Source organism: Microplitis demolitor, chromosome 8 (genome assembly GCF_026212275.2).
Source record: "Microplitis demolitor isolate Queensland-Clemson2020A chromosome 8, iyMicDemo2.1a, whole genome shotgun sequence".
NCBI lineage: Eukaryota > Metazoa > Arthropoda > Insecta > Hymenoptera > Braconidae > Microplitis > Microplitis demolitor.
Window position 1 is genome coordinate 20,315,178 of NC_068552.1, and position 24,008 is coordinate 20,339,185.

At 29.4% G+C, this 24,008-nt stretch overlaps 2 protein-coding genes across 2 annotated transcripts in view; one reads left to right on the forward strand and one right to left on the reverse strand.

The window, feature by feature from the left end:
- The window catches only part of LOC103576676 (follistatin-related protein 5), a 151,671-nt gene that overhangs the window by 23,002 nt on the left and 104,661 nt on the right, over window positions 1-24,008 (forward strand). The window lies entirely within an intron of this gene.
- On the reverse strand, window positions 1,426-15,406 carry LOC103576665 (acyl-CoA Delta-9 desaturase-like). The gene is made up of 6 exons (XM_008556979.2): window positions 15,342-15,406; window positions 7,614-7,826; window positions 6,277-6,407; window positions 2,318-2,523; window positions 2,054-2,236; window positions 1,426-1,822 (listed from the first exon to the last, which is right to left on the reverse strand). Coding segments are annotated over exons 1-6 (1,023 nt in total). The 5' UTR covers window positions 15,343-15,406; the 3' UTR covers window positions 1,426-1,533.

The window sequence follows — 24,008 nt, forward strand, 5'->3', positions numbered from 1 at the left end:
GTATTCCAATTCATCTTAAAAATTATTTTTTCTCTTCATCAAAATGTTGACGGATTTTTTATACTTATCGTTATACTTTCTTTCCATTTTTTATCAACATTTTGCAGTTATTTCGTGAGAAAATATCATATGTTGATGAAAAAACGACGGCCAGAGTTCCATTTTATTTCTAAAATTAATTCGTTTCAATTTTCGTTGGAATAGGGGTTTGGATTATTTTTTAGTATTCGATCAAGGGAGTTACGGATTCCATGTAAATGAGCCACGATAAAATGTGTATTAAATGAGGCGTAATATAGTGATTTTTTTTCTGCTATGAAATTGAAGGGCTTAGGAATTGAATTATTGAAAATCGACAAAACATCATTTTTCTTCTTTGAATGAACATTCTCAAGTGGAAATAAAACGGATTTATTAAGTTCAATCAATTTTATGGTATAAATGTTTACTGCCTTTATTACAGAAAGTTACAAAGCAATATTACAAAAAAAAAATATATTTTCTTCTAGTAAAAATATTTATTTTGCTAAATACACTTTTTTCAAATACAGTTTACATAATTATTAAATTATCTTTAACTTAAATTAAATTTATCCACATAAAAAATAAAAAAAAAAATAAACGTAGAAAATTGTAAAAAATTAATTTATGAAAAATTTAAAAAAATATACAACATATACTTAAAGTATTAAGAATTTCTTGGGCTGAAGCTTCTTAAATTTTTTGGGTTCCACTTAGATAGGGTTGACCGTATACATATTGAATCTTATAAATTTCAGGACATTTTGCCAAGAAACTTGTTAAAGTAACCGTGAAACAACATATTCCGACTATTGATTTTAACGTACTCACCAACTGTGAAATACACTATTTTTAAAAAATATATACTTCTGCTTTATTGCATCATATGAATCATTCAACTGTTTATTCACTTCATTTTTATTATTACGTGAGTTTGCTGCATAAATTTATGTAAACTTTTCTCTTTTAATACGTTTTACGTAACGTTTAAATTGACAACTTTGTTAAATATTTATGTTGCCTTTTTTTTATCACGAGTTATTTCTATAAAACATTTATTAGAAAATATTTTTATAGATTTATATTATTATTTTACTTGTTTTCAGTATTAAAATACCATAACATAGGTTTCCATAAAATAATATATTTTACGATAAATTAAATTCCACGATAAATTTATCATCAAAATTTTTTATATTAAAAATTAGTGTTTTTTTTTATCTTCAATATTATTTAAAACATTTCGAGAGAGTATTCAATCAAAATTTTTAAATTAAATTTATAATAAAATTCAAAATTCATCTCCGGTTTCAAAATTTTAACATAATTATAATTATATACATAGATATATTAAATGTTGTCACCAACTATTGTCTAACTCTATTAAAGCACTTGTTACCGGACAATTAAAGTGAATAAAATTATTAAAAAAAATACAACAAAATTTGAGTGTTACAATAAACATATTTTTGTAAAAATTTTAAATATAAAAAATCTGTTTATCCGCTTAATCTACTCAACAATTGTTGAGTGGTGAGAATGATAATTATTTCCCCATAAACTTTCGGTTCCGTCTCCTTTACTGCGACTTATTCTCTCTACCAATTCCTTGTTTGGTTTTTTAAGATCATAAGCAAGACCAAAACGCGCCATAATGTCAATAAATGCTGTCGTTGGATTGAGAGCGTAAGCGCCCAATTCAGCGGCCTTGTAGTCCCATGGAAATGCATGGTGGTAATTGTGCCAACCCTCACCAAGCGTGAAAAACGCGACTGTTGGATTTTCCGTGGGCTTTGTTGTTCTGAAATAATTATTTTAAATTATAATTAAAAAAAAAATCACCGTGCTTTTGTGAAATATATAATATAGTTGTAAAACATTTAATAGCTGGAGTTTGGTAGTTTTATTCTCAAAATTTATGGTGGGTACAATAGCAAGTTTGAAGGCCATCAGAGGCAAGGATCGGACGGTAAATTGTTCAAGGATCCTTTGGGTATCAAGGGTCAGCTTGAAAACTAGCTTAGGTACTTACTTGTTGTACGGACGATTGCCCCACATGTGAGCGAAACTGTTGACGAGGAAGGTTGCATTCAGCAACCACACATACCGAATAATTACAGCCCTGAAGCTTATGGACCAGCTTTCATTCCAACAGTAAACAGGAATCAATGTTGGCAACACAAAGGCCAAAAATAGCATGATTGGAGTGTAGTATCTTGAAAAATTCAATAGGTATCATTTAAGTATTCAAACAAAAGGTTTTATTTACTGTTTTCTAAAAATATAAGTAGCATACTTGTCGAAAAATTTGATAACTGGATCATTCTTTACATCACTCATGTCAATTTTACTTCCGTATTTAATAACTGCTGGGTGTCTGCGCATCATAAGCCAACCGACGTGTGAAAAAAAGAACCCACGGTTTGAATTATGAGGATCTGCGTGAGTTTCAGTGTATCGATGATGAGTTCTGTGATCGCGAATCCATTTTGACATGTGTGTCTGAAACAAAACCCAGTAAAAAGTTGAGTAATTTTTAGGGATAAGCTAAAATAAAACGCAATCAATAGACAGAAATTTCGACTTCTTTTTCGCAGTGTCAGTAATTCACAATCAGTTTGATGAAAAAAAATTTTCGATTTTCTTTGATCCATTCTTTGTAAAGAACTGGAAAGTTTATCGTCCGATTTTGAAACATTTTTATCTCACTTATATTTTATTATCTTTCTCAGTCTCACATTCGATGAAAAGTTTTCAGCTGATTGCAAGTATTTGAAAAACTCGTTATCCGCCGTAGCAATTTGCCAAACTTTATTTACTTTTACAAATGCCATCCAGTATTTGGCATGTGTACAAAGCAGATATCAGTTTAACATAAATATACTTTACTTGTGGCTGCTGGGCGATGCAACCTTACGATAAACTGTTAAAGTATATTTACTGTGTAAGCCACAACCTTAGGTCAGCCAGTAGAACTTTGCTACAAGGAAAACATATGGAAACTGACCAAGTACTTTGTAGCTAAGGGAGAAATCCTTTCTGAAAATTTCACGTAATTATTCCGAGAATAAGTTCAAAGCTTTCAAGTCTTCTGTCACATAAATTTAAAAATAAATACTTTTAGCTAAAGTACAGGAAAAATTTTAAAACTACGATCTGAATCCACGATATTTAAATTATTTAATTTCCAACATTCTCCGGTGAATTCCTAGGTCTTGAAAAATTCAGATAAAAATAAAACTAAACCACTGATACATTTTTATCCATTTTCTTGGTTCAATTTAATTAAAGTATTGGATAAACATGGAAAAATATTTCGTTTTATTGAGTTAAAAAGTTGATAAATTAAAATCTAAACGATTAAATTATTTTTATTATTTTTAAAACTTTTTTAATTATAAATTCATTTGAGTTTTACAAACATCATCATAATAACGATTGCTGAGCAAACTTTTTTATTAACATCACTTAGACTTATAATGAACCGAGTTTTACTTACAGCCAACTAAATTTATTGTAGCGCATATAAAATATTTATAAATAAAATGTTAAATTCAATTAATAAAAGTAAGAACAACTTTCACATCTGCGTTGTGTAACTGCAGTCTTAATTATCTCTAGCAATCGAAATTATGAACTCATTGCAGCAAATACTTGTGTCAGATTGATGTTCAAAATTAGTTTAGTTACTATCGAAACTCTAGTAGATATATCCAGCCCTCCATGTTCAGAGATGGATTAATATGACCCTGGTTTCTAAAATCCTCTGTACAATATTGTTTACAGCGTCATCAAAATCATCAAATGTCTAGTTATCAAGCCCTCGTAATATTTAATGTACTCTACAATATCACTATTCAAGTTTATATAAATAATAATTTGTTAAAATGTCAATTTATCAAACAACAATTTGTGCTGCTCTGATGATGACATTATTACTAATTCCTTTTGAGTCATATGATGTTTGTATAATATAATAAAATAACGATTATTCCATTTATGATTATGAGAATTGAGTAAGCGCATTATATGTGAAGAGTAAAAGAGGTATTTGTTCGTGCAGATCGAGTTTATTCCGCGTGTGCACACGTAAGCAATTGAGGTAAAACATATCGCGGTTACCCGCCCATTGTAATATACTATTGTAACCAATATTTGTTTGCTTCGACTCGCGAAATTGCACGTACGATACCATGATTCTCCCTTGTTTTCTGATACAGTCTTTGTGCAATAGTGTGTGTCTGTGTGCAAGTGTGTGTGTGTTAGTATCAGAATAGTCCAAAGTGGGTAAAGGGGTGAACCCAGTAATTCGCTTCGGTTTGCAACCCCTCTACCTATTTCCGATACGTGTGTACGATAACGTCTTATACCCTTTACCTCGCGCCCTGTTCCACCTCCATCTCGGTCCACTCGGCATTTCTTGCCCTGTTACTGAAATAGCCTCCAGCTTCAGATACATCTCTACAATTTCCTGCATTTTATTCATCCTAGTTTTTTTTTTTTTTTTATTTATTTTTGCAGATGTTATTTTTATAAGTCCATTGCTATTTAGAAAACTTTTTAAAACAAATGGAAAATTGATGTTTGCCATTTTATATTTTTGTTTAGTCTATATTTGTAATAGAAGTGATGTGATTTACTATTAAACTGATGAATAAAATAGTGTTAAAGCTTAGTTTGTAGGTCAAACGTTCAATCCAGAAATAGTTGATCGATCAAATTTGTAAAAACACTTTAAATATTTTATCTGAAATTTCGGAGCTGTCAAGTTTGTCATTTGTAATTAAATAAGTTTATTTTCGATTGTATGGAATTGTTCAGAATTGAAGTGAACATTTATATAAATTTGTTATGAGACTTTCGATGAGTGTCATTTAATGTAAAATTTACATTTAAATAATCCAAAGATCTGGTGGTTAAAAATGGATGATTTCAAAATAAAATTTATTAAAAATTGAAAGTTTTATTATTAATATTTAAAAAAAAAAATCATAAATAAGTGAGTTATTATGTGGATATTACGTTCATTGGCAACTTGCTCAGTTGGAACACAAATTATCTTCGTGGTCTGGTCGAATATCGATATTTATCACGAAAGCCTTGAGTAGTCAGATGGGAGATCAGGTTTGTACGGTGAAATTAAATTGCCTGATTAGTCTGGAGTCACACATATGCTCTGAGGAATTTTGTACTGGGATGTATGTCGAGTCGGTAAAAATTTTGGCCTAATTTCGAAGTTTACAGTGATTTTAATCACTGGAGCAATAGTTGAATAATATTTTACGTATGAAAAGATGAAAGAAGTGGGTAGCGATGGATTAGGAAGAGGTGGGAAAGTTGGTAGAAGAGTCGAGGGTGGAAAACTGGAAAACTGTAGAGTTGTAGAGCTGGAGAGCTGGAGTAGGTGGTATACGTAAAGTGAGATAGGTCGTCGTGCAAATCCCAGAGCGGATAATCCAACCACAGACTCTAGGCTCCAGAGAAATGGCAAAGGCGAAGAAGAAGAAGAAGAAGAAGAAGAAGAAGAAAAAGTATAAGAAAAAAAAAAAAAAAATAAGAGAAAAATGTAAGAGGATGAAAATAGTGCTTAGCAGACCAATCGAAGCATCACATTCAAATCCACTCTTTATAAAATCATTATTGGATTTCGTTAAACACCGGATTATCTCTTTGATTACTGTTTATAAGCTTTAAGACGATGGAATATAATAAAAGTTTTTAAAAATAAAATTGAAAAGTAAGAAAAATTAAAAAAAAAGAAGAGACAATGGAAAAATGAGGAGGATATGGATGGAGATAATATGTGAATATATAAAAGAATAAAAGTATGTAACTGGAGCAAGTGGCATCGAGATGTACTTAAAGTTTTAAACTTTTGACGTTTAAAAATGTAAAGAGATAGAAATGTGACTGTCTAAAAGAGGCTGTACTTGAAGGAAATAATGTATATATCGAGTGGAATAGAGTACAAGTTGCTTCCTTTTCTGGAAAATAACGTCTTTCACATTTCTCAATACCGCATGATTGGGAAAGACGATCGTAACCAAGTTTTTATTATGCCGTTCAATTAGATAACTTGCACATAGTTGATGATTTTGTCAGACTAAATATTCTTACTACATAAATATATATGTATTAAATTTATCTGTTCACATGAATAAATTTTATTAAGTTTGTAAAAGTTATAAATATATTAATTTGAATAACTTTTAGACTTTGTTAGTTAATTATGGTAATTGTTAAAGTAGTACTCACTTGCCCAGCCATGCAGTAAAGATATGCCAGCAATATTCTGAGAGGTACTTTTGCCGAGTAACTCCTGTGTGCCCATAGTCGATGTGCTCCACCAGTGATTCCTACGCCCGCGGCTATTCCATAAAGTGGACCTGAAAAAAATAAATTTCACATATATCTTATTTTATTTTTTATTTTTCTCATCAATTAAAACTAATTTTTTCCTCAGCTCTCCATCCGAAACTTGAACTAATTTCGTCAGGCGAAAAATTCAGGTCAATTGGTCAGTTAAGAATCATTAAGAAAAAATTAAAGGCGTTCATCAGGATTTTTTTGATACTCGATCACGTCCTACGTTTAAGTAGTCACAATCAGCTATCCACGACCTAACGTAATATAATGGCACTGCTTGACCTGTCATTGGCCCATTTTATATCACCGCACCCTCCATCGATCGATTATTGTTACGTTGATGAAGATAAAAAAAAGTATCTACACTATCAAGTATTCAACTGAAAGTGATTTTTATTAAGAGTAAAGTGATTACTTATTAAAAATGAGGAATTACATTATTGATTTGATGATGACGTAAAAAGTCTTTCTTTACGTATACTTATTGTCATATTTTGTTATTTATATGTCTGGATAATATAAAGACTGTTGTGCAATAATTTTCGAAGGAGACATTTATAACAAGTAATTCCTTTGAAAATTTGTCTCTTCGGAAAAGTGATGGGATATTCAAGAGCGATTTCCGGGCTCCATTTCAAGCAATGCAAAAAAGATACTCACGGAGATCTAGATGAAGATGGAAATAAGGAAATGCTTGGAGAGAAAAATAGATAGTTGAAGTATAAATATAAAGAGCGTTGCTTTTGGTGCATCTTAAAATATATGTGTTATACATATGTATGAATGTATAGTTGTTAAGATTTTGCGTATGCTGTTCACGTACATGTTGACGAGAGTATTGGAAGGTACTGTGTGCAGATAGTCAGTAAGAGAACAAGGAGAGAAAGAGAAAACTGCGAGGAAAATTCATGGGATAAATAGAGATGAAGAATAGGTGTAGATGAGAAAGAGAGAGAGCAAGAGAAAGAGAGTGATACGAGTTGGCAGCCTCATTTTCTTTAAATGTATTCCTCACGTTCCTCCAGGGAATGATGTATTTTACGAATGCGTTTCTCGTTTCAACCTCTATGCAGGACTTTAGTCACGTGGACTTTACTGTCTTGGGTTTTAAAGGAAATAAGCTAAAAAAAGTTTGTTGGGATTGAGGAATTCAATGTTTAATTTAATTTTTTTTTTTAACTATTTTGTTATAGGTGATAATTTTATTTTTAAGTAATTTTATTTACTGAATATCCATGTCCATAATTTTGCTTCATGGCATTTCGTTGCAAATGAATAAAAAGCAAATATATGAAGTATCAGAATCCCAATTATATTTCGCCAGATTAAAGGTTGCTCGGCTGGTGGTTCATCCACTGCTGAAATTGGTTCCACGGTGATTTCATTTACGGGTTTTTTTTTAGGCGGCTCTTCAAATTGTGTTACCGTTGATGTGTACACTGTAACATAATAAATTGAATTACATTAAAAAAACAAAAAACAATATAATAATTAAATTTAAAACGCTGCTATACTTTTTAAAAGTAATTATTTTCTTTCTGATCCCTGTAATTAATTTAAAAATCGGGTTAATTGTATTACACATTGCAAACTTTTAAATTTATTTGTTAGAAGATAAAAAAAAAACGTAGTCGAAATGAATTTTAATTGTTGTTTAAATCAATTGTTATAAAAGTTCAATGGGACTATTTTCTTAGAGTAATATCTCAAAATAATTACAGTTCTCTTGAAAGTTTTTGAAATTACGACAAAACCTCTGGCAAAAGTTTGTCCCGACGAGTTTGAAATTAGGTTTTTCTTTTAATCAAGGTAAAACCGTTTCTATGAAAGATACAGAGTAAAAAGAGACAGAATAATAAAACTAGTAGTGAAAACTGTCGGACATTCAAAAAGTGTAATAAATTTTCTAGAGCACATAGTCTAACACTCTGGCCGTTAAAGCGTTAACGAACCCGACATTATGCAATCCCTCGTTGCTCCGCTCTGCTCTGTTCTACTCTGTTCTGCATACCACCTCCACACTGGCTTCTACTATTATATACATATAGCTATTATGTGTGTAGTAGCTGCTTTAGCCTTTAATGCGCCTCAAGCTCCACGTTCATCTTTACTTTTCGCATATACATCTATCCATATACATTACGTGATGTTATGCTCAAAATGTCGTTGAGCCGTGGTCCGTTCTCTCGTTCCATATTATATGTAATCTCACCTACACATTTTCACCCCGAATATTCCTGACTCAAGGGGCTCTACTCTGTGATGGTCTTCCGGTGCAGTTTGCCCGCTGGGGCTAGTTACAAGTGTTTGCTTAGAGACGAACATTATACATATACATATACATATATATCATCACAAATGTTTAACCTTTGACATTACAAATACTATAGAAACTCCATGAGGTCATGAGTCATGTGGCTTCTTGACAAATAATCCTTTCATATTTCAATATTTGTTATAACTTTTTTTTTTTTTTTTTTTTATATTTTAGTTTTGTCAATAAAAATTTTAAAGTAGAACTTGAGTTTTCTTAAATATTTAATTGCAAGATTTAGAAAAAAAAAGAAATTAAATATAGTGTAATAGTAAAAAGTTCTTTATGAAGTTGAAATTTTTTTTTTTCTGCAGCTTGGAATTACTTTTTATTGTATTTGTTTGAAGCTAGTTCTTTTACGATTATTGAAGAGTCTTTAGTGGGTTTATAAGAATTTTAATTAATATTAAATTTTCTTGTAATACGAAATGAAACTTTATAACAAGAAAGTGGTCGTTAAAGCGGAAATTTTCCATTTCGATATTTTATAAGTAATTCGCATATTCTGAGAAATGAGAACATATTGGTTTAATGTTATATATACATAAAATGAAGTTTTTCGTTGTAGGGAATTGGATTTTCAACTAATCTAATGGTTAGTACGTGCTCCCGTATTAAAATGAAATATAGTAATGAACCATGAACTTGCATAATCGAACTTCTTGTTCATTGAACTTTGATTGTATCTTGGCAAGTTTGTTTGTCTGCACGCTTCGAGTCACTTCAGCTTCAACTTTACTCCGATAAAATTTTATATATTCTCATATTATAAACCACTTCGCGTAATATATGTCGTTCATATATATATATTATATTATTATTTCCGCTTCGTAAGCTAATGTCTGTTATTAACACATCGAGATGTCAATTATTAGTACTTATTACAATTATTTATAGAGCTTCTTATGCAAATAGCCTAATTAATAATTATATGAATTTTTTTTTTATTGTGTTTGGCAACAGAACACTTTTAGGAATTTTCAGATATTCAGAAGTAAATATTAGAGAATCAAAAGTGAATAAAATATGATAAATAAGTATGTATATTATTTAAAATTTAAAATCCTATCGTTGAATAAAAAATAAAGAGTGAATATCGATAGATTGCCGCGAGGTATTGCAAAGGGACGTCCAATGAAATAATAGTAGATTATTTTACAAAAAATATCGGGATGAGTTGAAAGCTTGGATATAAATATAAATATAGCTGGGTTTTATACAATGGCTGAGTCCTATCATACATTTTGTCTTTCTTGATTCTGATTCTCACTACACAATATTCCTTTTGGCATCGGGTGTATGAATTCTATCTGAATATAAACTGAATTTAATCTCTGTAATATCGATATAAATCACTTCAATCAGACTTATTGTAATCCATCAGTGAAATTATTATTATTATAAGAGAGATTCACGATGATACAAAAAATATAATATTTATATATTTTTTTAAATTCACCGAATTATGATTAATTTTTCGTTATTTTGATCTTTTAGCTTTCTACTATTTATACTTTCGGTTCTAGAAATTCGGGTAACTACTTTCGTTAATTTATTATTATGTTAATTTCATTATTTGTTTCACTTCCTGATTTTCGGCTTTCGATTTCTTTAATCTGGTTTTTAACGTTTTAATATTAATATAAATTTAATAAAGTATTCATAGTTTAAATTACATCAAAATTTCACTCATAAATTTTGCAAAAGTTGAATTTACAAAAAAAAAAATCCGAGTTTATTTTTATTAATTGTGGTAGCTTATGTCGTTATTTTCACATATACAAATCATAAACCGGATTTCTCGTAGTTGAGTGAGTGTAAGTCTACACACATGAGTTCAAGTTCGTGGACGAGGTTGCAATCTCTCAACGCAATTTAAATTAATCGCAGTCGACTTCATTTATTCATTTTTTTTTTTTCAATCGTATTATGTCATTGACTATAAGCAAATGAGTTATCGATTTAACACACCAGTAAAACCAATAAAGTCATATTTGATAATAACCAGTATAGATTACTAACAAAATAAAAAGTTTAACCCAAAATCATTCTTATATTTTTATCGAAATTACAACTGGCAGTCCCTCATCACAGGCAGTCTATCAAATTTTAGCCGGAATATCATAATGATTTCATGTAGTTAGGTTCATTATCGCCATAAACAATGCAATATGAAATTACGTTATTATTTGAGCCTGAATGAGTATTTTCATCTCATCAGAATTCGATTAACCTGTCTATGCAATCAACTATATACCGACACATACGCACCCAATTTCTATAATACACATTATTCAGGCTTTTGTTTACACTCGAAATACGTAATCACGCAATCTATTATCACGTTATTTTACATTATCTATATTAATATCTATTTACATTATTTATTTATATTTTCTTTTACTAAATTATACCTATAATTATTTACCATATTAACTTTATTTATAACTGACCATTAAGTTACTCTGGATTATTATCATCAGGAATAATACGATATAATTATTAAATCATGTCAATACCTGATTAATCAAAAATAGCCCTCGATGGGCTAATTTTGTGTTGTGAGTTGCTGTGAGATAGGATCTCGGGTCACATATGAATTCGGCCCATAAATTTTTTTACCAGGGCTTCTAACATAAATTCAAAAAATTAAATTTCGTCTGACTCTTCTCTATAATTTTTTTTTTTTAATGACTCTGAGTATTTCATAATTTTCTAACTGAAATCAATTTTATTATCACTGAATTTTGATTTATAATTATATAATTATATTTAATGACTTTTATCTTTTATATTTATTTTTAATAAATGTTTTATCCTTTTGGTGGACATTTTAAAAAAGTATTTATAAACGCATACATTTCTAGATAAAGTTGACTGTCATGCTTTTTTTATTATTATATTTCTTGAATTTTATTTTTCATACCTACTTCCTTTCATCTTTTTTCTCCTGACTGCTCTTTATTTCTCGAGTGCCAAATGCGCCGATCAACTCATCCGTAAGCTATCAGATAAAAGAGAAAAAATTCACGGAATAAGAAAAAAATAATATTTTTCGATTGATTGAATGCATTTTATTCCCGTTTGTCATTCAAAAAGAATAACGTAGATATTATTTTTATTATAAAGAATCTTAACAAAGTTATGTAATTTTTATTTTACTATTTTTTCATCTGTCCATTGAGATAACTTACTGAGTGAAAGGAAATGACGAAAATAAGTCCAGCTGAAATTATCTCTACGTCTTTCATTACGTTAACAGTTGGGTAATAATTTAGACATTAATATAGCACACATCATTAATTATTTCTTTTGTTGCTGTCAGAAAAAAAAACATAAACATCAACATGCTCGCCTGCATATGTGTTGAAAATTTAAAGAACAAATTTTTTTTTTGTAACTAAATGCACTGTCATTTGCGAAAGCGTAATAAATCGTTAAATATTGTAATTACCGTATCGGTTAATGTTTATATTTCAACAGCACACAAACTATTCAAGGGTAGTTAAATTAATTGCTAACTAGCCTTGTTGTTGAAAAAGAAATAATTGATCTTTCGTAATTTATTTCAATAAATCTTCTTTTCAATTTTTTTTCCTCATATCATTTTTTAAAAAGTAACTTTTAAGATGACTATACAAATTTTTTAAAAATTATTTCCAAATAATTCTGGTCTCAATCAATATTATTGTGAAATCGAAATTACATTTATTTTCGAAATAATTTTTTCTTTTTTGCAAATTAATCATACCTTCCATGATTAATTTCGAATAAAAATTTTTGAGTAGAATGATTATTTCAATATTTATCAGAAAAAAACTTGATGTCAATTCATTTTAAAAAATTTCAGTAAAATTATTTATAAAAAAACTTTTAACTTTTTGACAGATTTAAAAATGGCCGAAAAATTAACGGAATGTTGAAGTAGATCGCAATCAGAATGCGATTGATTAATGAGCATATATATCAGTGCTTGTACTAACACGCAAGTTGATTCATTGGGAATTCATTAGAACATCAATTCACTAAAATTTATTGCCCAATAGTTATTTAACGATCCATAAAAAATCACAACAGTTTTAACAGCACAATAAAAAAAAAAATGACACAACAAATAAATTCATAACTTTTTTAATGGGTTATAATAGTGCCATAGTAGATAGTGGGAGTTGGGTTAATTTAATTACTTGCTTGAATGAACAGTAATAATTTTCAGCTTTATGCAGTAGCTAAAATTTTAATAATTCCTTTTTCCAACTGATGTCATGTAAAAAACAAAAAAAAATACCACTCAGCCTTTTAATCTATCCGTTTATTATTTGTTGATGCATCAAAAAAAAAAAAAAAAAAAAAAAAAAAAAAAAAAAAAAAAAAATCAATTTGTGAATTAAAACAGAAAATAAACAATATAGTTGTAAAGTTCAGAATTGAAACAGGATGTAATCACTCGTTTGTGTTAGTGATTTTTCATCAATTGATATAGACGTATAAAATGGACAATGTGATGAGCTTTTCCATTGGTTACCCAACGACTCTATCCTCATGGAAAATCATTACACATTCGTCCATTGTAGACATTTTGGGAGCGTTAAATGGGTGACGTGGTATTCAATGACTATATAGCTTCCGGTGGGCAAAAATAAAAAAATAAAAATCTACTGGCGGTTTCCTATTCGCTGTATGGTTGGTTACTATTATACTGTTTCCGTGCGTGACTAGGAACCAAAGATCAATATAAATTCATCATATTTTTTAGCATTTTATCCTGTTATATTTTTCATCTAGAGATTTTACATAAAAAGATTAAAACATAAAAACATCATTTAATTTATTTCTTATTCATCTCATTACTTTTCAATCTAGACAAAATGATTAACTTTTTTCTAGTTTATCCCCTTCACTTCCTTTTTACTTTAAGGAAAAAAAAATTAACATATCGTTTTATATATATCTTATTGATAGATATAATTTCTAAAAGTAGTTTTATAATGACTTGCTATTCTTAAAGTTTATTGTGAAACAAACACCGTTGTATAAATCGTGAAAAATACCATAAAATGTGTCATAAAATAAAAAAAAGTAATGGATGATAAAACACCAAGTTCAGTATCCTGTTTCTATATCACGATGCAACGTTCAAACTATTAGCAATAATAAAAAATAAATAGAGGAAAAATATTTTAAAATTCTTCTTGTAATTTTTCTGATAAATAAATAATTAAATTCGCTTTATATTTTTACATTAATTATTTAAATGTTAAATAAAAATATCAGTTGTTAAAAAAAATTTCGCAACTCGTAATAATATTTTTATAAAATTTAAATAGTGAATGACATTTTCATTAATGTCTATGACGGCAGTAAAATATTTAGCAATGCTCATGTTTACTCTTACAATAAACCTGTAACTTTTTTATATACGCATGCAAATATTTTATATAAATATTAAATATTCATAAAAAAAACCTTTTAATAGCAGCATGCTAAAAATTTTCGTTTAAATTGCTGATAAATATTTATTTTTACTTTTCATTTTAAATGAAAATTATTAAATGTACGTTTTTACGACCGTCATTATACTTATGCTCGAAAAGATAAAAATATTAAAATATATATGCATAGATGGTTATGCCAATGTGTAATTATTTTATTAGAACCCACTGGAATCTGTGGAGTGAAATTGATGCTGTAACAAACTCATATCAATTATAGCGAGCAGCACGTCATGAAAAAGTCAGTATATAACTTTCTTTACTAATAATACATGTATATCTGTATCTATATAATTTTATAATTCTTGTGACGTAACTCCGCGATAATAGGAGAAAATCAATATAAGAGAATAGATAGGGTACAAGTAGAGTGGAGATGAGGATATGTGTAAGTGATGTTAGTTATCGTGTTATTCAACACTTGAGATTGCCGTGACGTCGTAACGCGATGATTGGCGCTATTCAGGTTTATAATAATAGGTGTCGGCGGATCAGTATCGTATACAAACTACCGATCATGCTCGCAAAGAGGAACAGGAAGAGAAATGTATATACTTTTCTCAGCAGAAACTGACCACAGATTATAAATCCATGATGTGGTGAATGTATCGCTCTATATTTAGCGGATAGCTTTCTTTACATCACTCTGACATTACTTGTCTGTAACCGGTTGATTAAATAAACTACTCATTTAACTATATGTAACTATAAAAAAATTGAAAGTTTTCATTTTTATGGAATTTTATTGTTTTTTTAGAAATTTATTTTTAAATATTTTTATCAAAATATTATCGATTTAATGGGATTACTTTAATATAATTAATTAATTGTTCCTATTAATAGGTTAATTAATCCGCGTTTGTTAATTATAAATTGCTTTTAATAATAAAACCTTCAATAATAACTCGCACGTGCTTTATGTCATGCTATTGATATTTTATGCTGGATAGGTATGTAAATATTGTGTTTATTTTCATACCTCAACAAAGAAAAATAAAAAAAAAAAAATTGATTTTCTATTAAAAGATAAAATAATACTGAAATATTTGAAAAAATTAATAGTTAATTATTTTTCAAATAAATTTCACTTCTAACTATAATTTTCACTTTATTAGTTTCGTTAGATATAATATATAAGGGATACTCACTTTTACACACTAATTTTTTCTCAACAATTGACACTTAAATCAACACTGTCTGGGAAGTCAAAAAAATTTTCAAAAATATTATTATTGCTAATAATATTATTGAAACATTTGACTGTCCGATGATTTGAAGCATGCGAATATTTTTGCGGGATTTTAGCCTCATTCTTGTCTTATAAAGACTTTGGGCCTTGTTTAGGGAAGGGGTAGAAGAAATGAACGGGGATAGAAGAGAGTGAACGAAAGGTACTATTTTATTCAATATATATCTGGACTAGAAAAAAGAGTAGGGATTTTTAGAAAGAAATCGCTCTACTAAAATATCACCCACTTTTCGAAAAAATATGAGTCCTCTATTATTTCGTTTTTCGAATTTAACTCAAGATTTGTTACGTATTATTGTTATTCTGATAATAAAATATTTTCCACCTATTACGTCTCCATTCAGAGTAACATGTAACTTATTTACTTCCTTACCTCAAACAGTATGTTAATTATGGCAATTTACTGAAATCACATATTTATCTACTTTCATTACATAAAACATCTTCTAGAATAACAAAAATCATTATTTATCACGCAGTAAAAAAAAAAATTTATAATATTTTCAATCTCAGCATGTCATTAATAATGAGATTGAAAAGTTATTAAATTTAAAATTGATCAAGATACCTAAAATATGAGTTAATCATATTTCAATGACATTGACGTTTGAAACTTCCTTGACATAAGACATTAATAGTTGAGTCTTATCGAACATCAGTTTTCAAAATTACTAATGAAATTTAATCGCGTATATAATATTTTATGTCTGAAGTAATCAATAATTATTTACCCATTAAATTATAACTTTATTTCGAATCTATTGTTCAAAATCCATATTGATAGCATATATTTTTTCAAAATTTTCAATTAATTACTCTTTTGTTGATTTACTCATTAGTAACTTTAGATCCGGATTTCTACTAAATAAAATAAAAAATTACAAGGTTTCTATTTTTTTTTTGACTGACGTTGCTGATGCCCGCTTTATTTTCTCGAAACACAACCTTTGATTCCACAAATAATAAATCAGAATGATTATGAGAATTAATTTAAAGTGAAAGGAACAAAAAATTTCGCTTATGTCCATTATAATAATGAATAATTTCATGCGAAACTATAATTTATTAAAAATTTTTTAAATTTTAATCTGTAGCCCAATATTCGGTTTTTTTTACGTGATGGCAAAAAATTTGATTGCTGACTAAAGACAATTCATATTTGTATACTCTCACTCACACAGTGCAACAGGTTGGCACGTTTATATGAGTCGGGTTGCGCCGAAGGGAAATAGACTGAGGTCTAAAAGGCGGCAATGAAAAAGTGAGACAGACGAAAGAGAAGTTAAAAGCAAGTACATAAAGCTAGTGCAGTCTAGTGTAGTGTATACTTGGCTATACTAGTGAAGATTGAATTGTCAGGATCGCCAAGTTACTTTAAATTTTAAAAATTTACATATTTATTTATATTGTTATCTTATCTACATATTTTAATAATATTCACGTTCTCAATAAACTCTCGCTCCAGATTCAAAGCAGAAATTCCGTTAATAAAACTTACCATTCAAAAAAAAAAATTAGTTTTTCTAATAAAATAGTCCGTGAAAAATTAAATTACCCTTTAATAATTTGCTACTTATTAGTCATTACGTAATTAGTATTAAAAATTTATATGATTATATTTACAGATGACTTTTAGTAATTACGTAAAGAATATAACAGGTTAGTTTGACAACATCATCTTAATTTAAGACATTTTTTTTCAGGGTCATTTTTTCAAGTATTGAGTTCGAACAGATTTAGCCAATTAAATAACTGTGAAAAAGTTATTCATTTTTTAAAAATATCCAATACAAAGTGAGGAAAAAAATGACCTCAAAATCACTATCCTTGATAGTTTCTTATGATACGCAAGTGTATTCTAAAAAGTTATATATTTATCTGCAGTTGAGTGTACAAACGTCAATTTAAAAACTATAAAACGCGTCAAAGCTACAACTAAAGTATAAATCATAACTTACATTACGTCGTTAAATTCAATAGTGTACCTGAACCGTAGTTTGTGTTATTGCACAATTAATAGGTCAATTTGCAATACTTGAAAGCGTTGAAGAATAAATAAAATTAACGTTTATTCAATTTTAAACATTTGTTTTGTCACAATCTATTTAAATATACAACAAACACCATTATGTTTGGTACTTTACAAACTCTTGTTAAAAACCATATTCAATATACATATATATATGTATATCTACTTCCCTCTGTTAAATATTTACTGAAAATTCTAGCTTTTAACTTCATTTACAATAAACATCACAGTCGCTTTGAAATATTTGCTAAAAGTTTGCCATTATATTCATTTATACACTTTTCAAAGTTATTATATATATGTATATATATGAATATTCTATGATTACGTTACCTCATTAATATTCGATTTCAGAATATATATATATTGAGCTACAGAGTTTTTGAACATCAAATTTTAAAAAGGCATGAAAAATTAATTTTTAAAGTAACATAATAAAAATTTTACGGCTAATTGATAAAAATGTAATTACGGAGAAATTGCTATTAACATTCAATAACATTAAAACATTAACATACTTAATATTTAAAAAGTTAACTTTATTAATTGACGTATCTGGGTATAAAGTAAATTTTAAGATTTCAATGAAGTAAAAAAGTTGGATAATGAGAGTCTTATATTTTTGAAAAGTATAATAATAAATTAATAATAAAACCAATTTAGATAATTAAGAGTTTATAAAATAGTAAGAGGAATGAGCTTTCACTTAACCTAGTAGCAAATATATAGTATATTTAGCCCAACAAAAGTAAATTGATTAAATGGATGATTGCTCAACGATTCGGCAACATATATACTTTACCTTAAACCTGGATTAATTATAGTGTCAAACAGGTTCTGTAGAAATATTTATACATTTTTTTCATTTTTTAATACTCCAAGAGTGTTGGTTCATTTAATTTTTTTGTATATATTTTTCTCTATAACATGTCATGAAATATAATACTCGGTATTTTCGTCCAACCGTGATGTTACGTTATTGAAAGAACTAAAGTCTCGACAGAATAGTTTTAAATCAAAAGTAGTTTATTTTCGCTGTCAATCAAATTATTCGCACATAGTTGATCATTCTTGTTGGACTAATTATTATCCGCCGTCGGCTAGAAGGCATCAAGTTCACAGGATCATCTGGTAGCTGAATTATTTCTTCAATGTCTTGAAATTACCAAATTCAATTTAAAAAAAAAAAAATGATTTAAACGAAAATACTCTGAGCTGCGATCTGTTTCGTCAATCGCAGGTTACGGAATTGGGAAAAATCTGACATTTCAAACTATTCGTTGAGTGTTACACACTATTACGCGCATATGTAGTACTTGGTTACATATATTATGCATGCATATTTTTATTAACTAGAAACTATAAGTATAAATTCCTGTCTGCCTGTTACGATGCCATGAGGAAGAAGAAGCTTTTGCGGTATCTGTTGTTCAAGTACCCGTAAAAACGATAAATACGCTTAGCTGGACTGAAAAAATAGAGCGTGTCAATCTCTGCGGCTTCTATTATTTTAATATGATATTTAATGATTTATTACATGGAAGGCATGATAGTGATAGGTTGAGAAAGTAGGCGATCATTTTCAAAAACCACTAATTGATGTTTTCGCTCTATTATAAAACAATTGCGGTAAGTTGATTGATATAATCACTAAATTAGAATCAATTTAGCTAAAAGTGTCACTACAAGCTAGAGAACAAGTGCTAAAGAGTGTCGATGTTTTCAATGCCATTTATTTATATTTTTTTAAAATTATAGTTCATTAGTCAGATAGATTATAATGCAAGTCTCTTGAGGTTTCTGCTGACGAAAGTCATATGTGCAGAAAGAATACGGTATTGCAGGAAAAAGTGACAAATCTGAAACTTGGACAAGATTCCTTTGTAAATAATTACGCACAGTTTGCTAATATACCAAGTGATTAAATGTTGCAACGTCATATGTCTAAACCTATTTCACATTGACTATATATATATATATATATATATTTAATAGATCTAAATTGAACGTTAGTTGAGTTATAATTTTATCAAAAATTCTTATCACAAGAATAAAATATTGAATATAGTCAAGGTTCAATTCGAATGTCAGCGTAATCGATCCTTTAGAAAGGACGTTGCCATCAAGAGCAGACATCCAATCTCATACCAGCATTAAATTGGGGGAGAGGGTTTTACTACTACATTACTGGGACTGAGATTGCGATGTAAAATAGGGTTGCGTTACAAATAACCGTATAATCATGGCTAGTAATAAAGGGGGCCGGATTCAAAGCGGTTGGATCTGCTATTTGTGGGACGAAGAGTCTGTTAGAATTCGTCTATCTATTGTCTAACTCACTCACTACATTAAAGTGATGTCGCTTCCTCTTTTCATCTCTTCCTCTCCCCCTTCTTCTCTCTCTTATTATTTCACATTTGCGTTTGTTACAAAATTTACTACCGTAGTTCTCTGTTACTATGCTCCAGTAACTTTATTCATGCCTCATGTTTCACACCCAGTATCAATAAATTTCATTGTAAAAATTTTTTCGGTGATTATCTTGCTATTTTATGATCAATTTTTTATTTACTTCATATAGAAGCTCATAAACAAATAAATTTTGTCTGGATCAAATCATGATGGATATGGACAAATATAACATATATGTATGCGGATGTATAAAAATCAGAGGTTTTTATTATTATATAAAATTTTTCTTTCACATTTTTATTATTTAATATTGATTTAACTTTGGTAGTGTCAGCAGAATTTTTAGGTTCAAACATTTTTTTTTACATCCGCCGACCCAATTCCACTGTGCAACTCCATAAAATGCGATGATATTATAAAAAAATTTCTATTCGAATGATAATTAATCAAAGGAATATATGAAAAAAAAATTTGATTCTGTTATGAAATTAGAAGTTGAAACAATTGATTTAATTATTCATAGTAAAAAATAAAACACTGGGTATCAAAACGAAAATTAAAAGAAATTCCGATTGTATTGAATTTGGATACTCAGCAAAATTGGAATTTTTCATCGAAAAATACTTTGAATAAATTTTAACATAGATAGCATTGCTCTGCACAATAAACCAAATGCATGATGCTAAATTCTGGCAAAGAATCATGTCCATTTTTTTCACTGACCTATACAAATATAAATCTGGTTTTTCATATTATATACAGACAAATTAACATCAGTGTCATTCAGTTGAAATAAACACAAGCGATGAAAGGAACGTATATTTATTTTCATCATCTCGATTACATTTATTTACAAAGAAAATTGCTAGATGAAAAATAAAAATAACTCTTTACACAACGGTACGTGCTATCGGAATTGTTATCTGCTTTCATTTAGCTTGTAAATAATAACCTATTAAATTACATTATTTTCCGGCCGCAGAATGTTAACAATAGATCTTTTAATGCAAATGGAACACGCTGAATCAAATCTCTGTCATTGTTTTGCTTTGTATTGTATTATTTCAAAGTCGAGAAGGATTCCGTTAAACTTTATATCAACCACAAATATTCACCCCGAGATACTTAGTGAATAAATAAATAAATCATTGTATTCATAATTGAGAATCAGTTTTTTTTATTTTTATCATCACAAAAGTCCCATTTGAATGACAATTTCTATTGTTAATGCAGAGATAAAAATAGAGCAGAATAATAATGGAAAAGTAATGCGGATTGTAAAGATCAGTGACAGTCTAATGGAAATGTTTGCTCGGTAGTTTAGTTATTGTGATTTTCTTTTTTGTTTTTAACATAATGGTAGGATGGAGTATCATCAAAGAAACCTGCAGAGCTAGATTCGTTATCTCTTTCTCACTTTTTTTCTGTATATATACCAGGCCATTGAGGAAATTGGTCAGACCGTATAGATACCAATGACAAAAGTATGTACAGGTATATATTGCTGGTCAAAGAACTCTTGGGAATTGTTAGTATAGAAAGCAAAAGAAGATTCGCTTTGTGTTTAATGTCCCCTTTCTACACATAATACGCCAAATGAATCCTACTCGCAATATACCTCGTGATATATAAGCTGTACCTCCATCCCAAGGGTCCAGGGTATGGGATAGTGTCTAAAAAATAATAGAAACCAGGCCAGAGGATACAAATAATCATAACAATAATCCGTTTATTTTAGTTAATTACAAAAATTTTATTTTTTTTATTTTTTTTAGAATAAGAGTACTGTAGTCAACTTTTCAAAGTTTAGTAAAAAGTATATTAAGTCACTCAATTTTATTATTTTATACTGTAATAAAATTAAGTCTAAAAGTGTGCTTTAATCAATGAAATTTAATTTACAAATTTAATTAACGTAATTTTATTACTGGGATTCAATTTTGATATGAAATTATAAAGGGAGTTAATTCAATATCGAATTTTTTAGATAAAATTCTATATTAAGAAAATTGGACTTTTGAATCATATAGATTTCCTAAAATATGACTCTAAAAGTATATCTCTCCCGTAAATTATTTCCTCTACTGTTATGTAATCTTTACTATATTAATGAGCTTTGACAGTAATTCAAAATGATCAGACTATCTCAATAATCACCACAGCCCTTCAATACAAACAGAGATATATATATATATTTATTTGTATGAATCACGTATATATAACTGCATAATTCACAAACGGAAGATCAAGATGAGGAGATAGTTGAATGCGAGTGGCTTTATCTACCAAGTATCCCTACAGAGTAGTCTGAATAGGAGTCTACACTACAGAGATGGAGGATATATATATTCCCATCAGAGATGATGACTCGGATTCACACATAGTGGAAGTCATAAGTGAGGAAATTGACTGGCCAAGATCATTCCAGGAGGTACTTGTCATCAAGAATACTTAGGAATCAGGCAGAGAGAGATGGAAAGAGCGAGAGAGAGTACCTCGGAATCAGTGCACTCTGGGGATATGGTTTGGTTATCCTGTCCGCGTGATCCTCGTCCGTCCGAGTGCTTGCACACTCAGGAATGACAATGTTCATACCAAAGTATTAACAAGTATATCTATACAATGTGGAGTGTAAAGTACAGCGAGTAGAGAATGTATGAGGAAGAGAGTAGGAGGGATGAGAAAGCACTCTAAGATGAAACTAGACATCAGTGGGTTGGGTGGAAGTTATATAGATCAACTCTTAGCTAGAGTAATAGTAGCTTATCTCTGCCACATCCTGCTTAGTCCCGTGATGATGCTTTGCTGGTTCCTTTCATCCCCAAAGCTATGGATTTTCTTGCTCTTTTCATTATTATTTTTGTTCTTTTTTCTTTCTTTTATACAACAACAATAATAATAATCGATATCATGCAGGCATTCAACGATTTCAAACTTTTTTTATATTCAACGTGTGTTCTGAAATACAGTCATTAATGCAACAACACTCCTATGTGTGTGAACTCAAAAAATAAATTTTCCTAGAACTATTTATGGCTTTTCCTACTAGAGGGCATCATAATGAACAAAAAACGTTTATGGTATGATGGGTTATTCCCAACAGGAGAAAAGTTACGGGCTACTTTTTTTAAAGAATCATCTCCACCCATATCCACTCATGTCGACCCAATCCTAATATGGGTCTCAACTAGAAAAATAAATTATTCCCAGGACTTTTTATGGCTTTTCCTACTAGAGGGCATCATAATGAACAAAAAACGTTTATGTTGTGATGGGTTATTTTTAACAGGAGCAAAGTTACGGGCTACTCTTCGTGAAGGATCATCTCTACCAACGCTCATACGGATCTGAACTCAAAAAATAAATTATTCCTAGAACTTTTTATGGCTGTTCCTACTAGAAGGCATCATAATGAACAAAAAACGTTTATGGTATGATGGGTTATTCCCAACAGGAGAAAAGTTACGGGCTACTTTTTTTAAAGAATCATCTCCACCCATATCCACTCATGTCGACCCAATCCTAATATGGGTCTCAACTAGAAAAATAAATTATTCCCAGGACTTTTTATGGCTTTTCCTACTAGAGGGCATCATAATGAACAAAAAACGTTTATGTTGTGATGGGTTATTTTTAACAGGAGCAAAGTTACGGGCTACTCTTCGTGAAGGATCATCTCTACCAACGCTCATACGGATCTGAACTCAAAAAATAAATTATTCCTAGAACTATTTATGGCTGTTCCTACTAGAAGGCATCATAAAGAACAAAAAACGTTTATGGTATGATGGGTTATTCCCAACAGGAGAAAAGTTACGGGCTACTTTTTTCAAAGAATCATCTCCACCCATGTCCACTCATGTCGACCCAATCCTAATATGGGTCTCAACTAGAAAAATGAATTATTCCCACGACTTTTTATGGCTTTTCCTACTAGTGGGCATCATAATGAACAAAAAACGTTTATGTTGTGATGGGTTATTTTTAACAGGAGCAAAGTTACGGGCTACTCTTCGTGAAGGATCATCTCTACCAACGCTCATACGGATCTGAACTCAAAAAATAAATTATTCCTAGAACTTTTTATGGCTGTTCCTACTAGAAGGCATCATAATGAACAAAAAA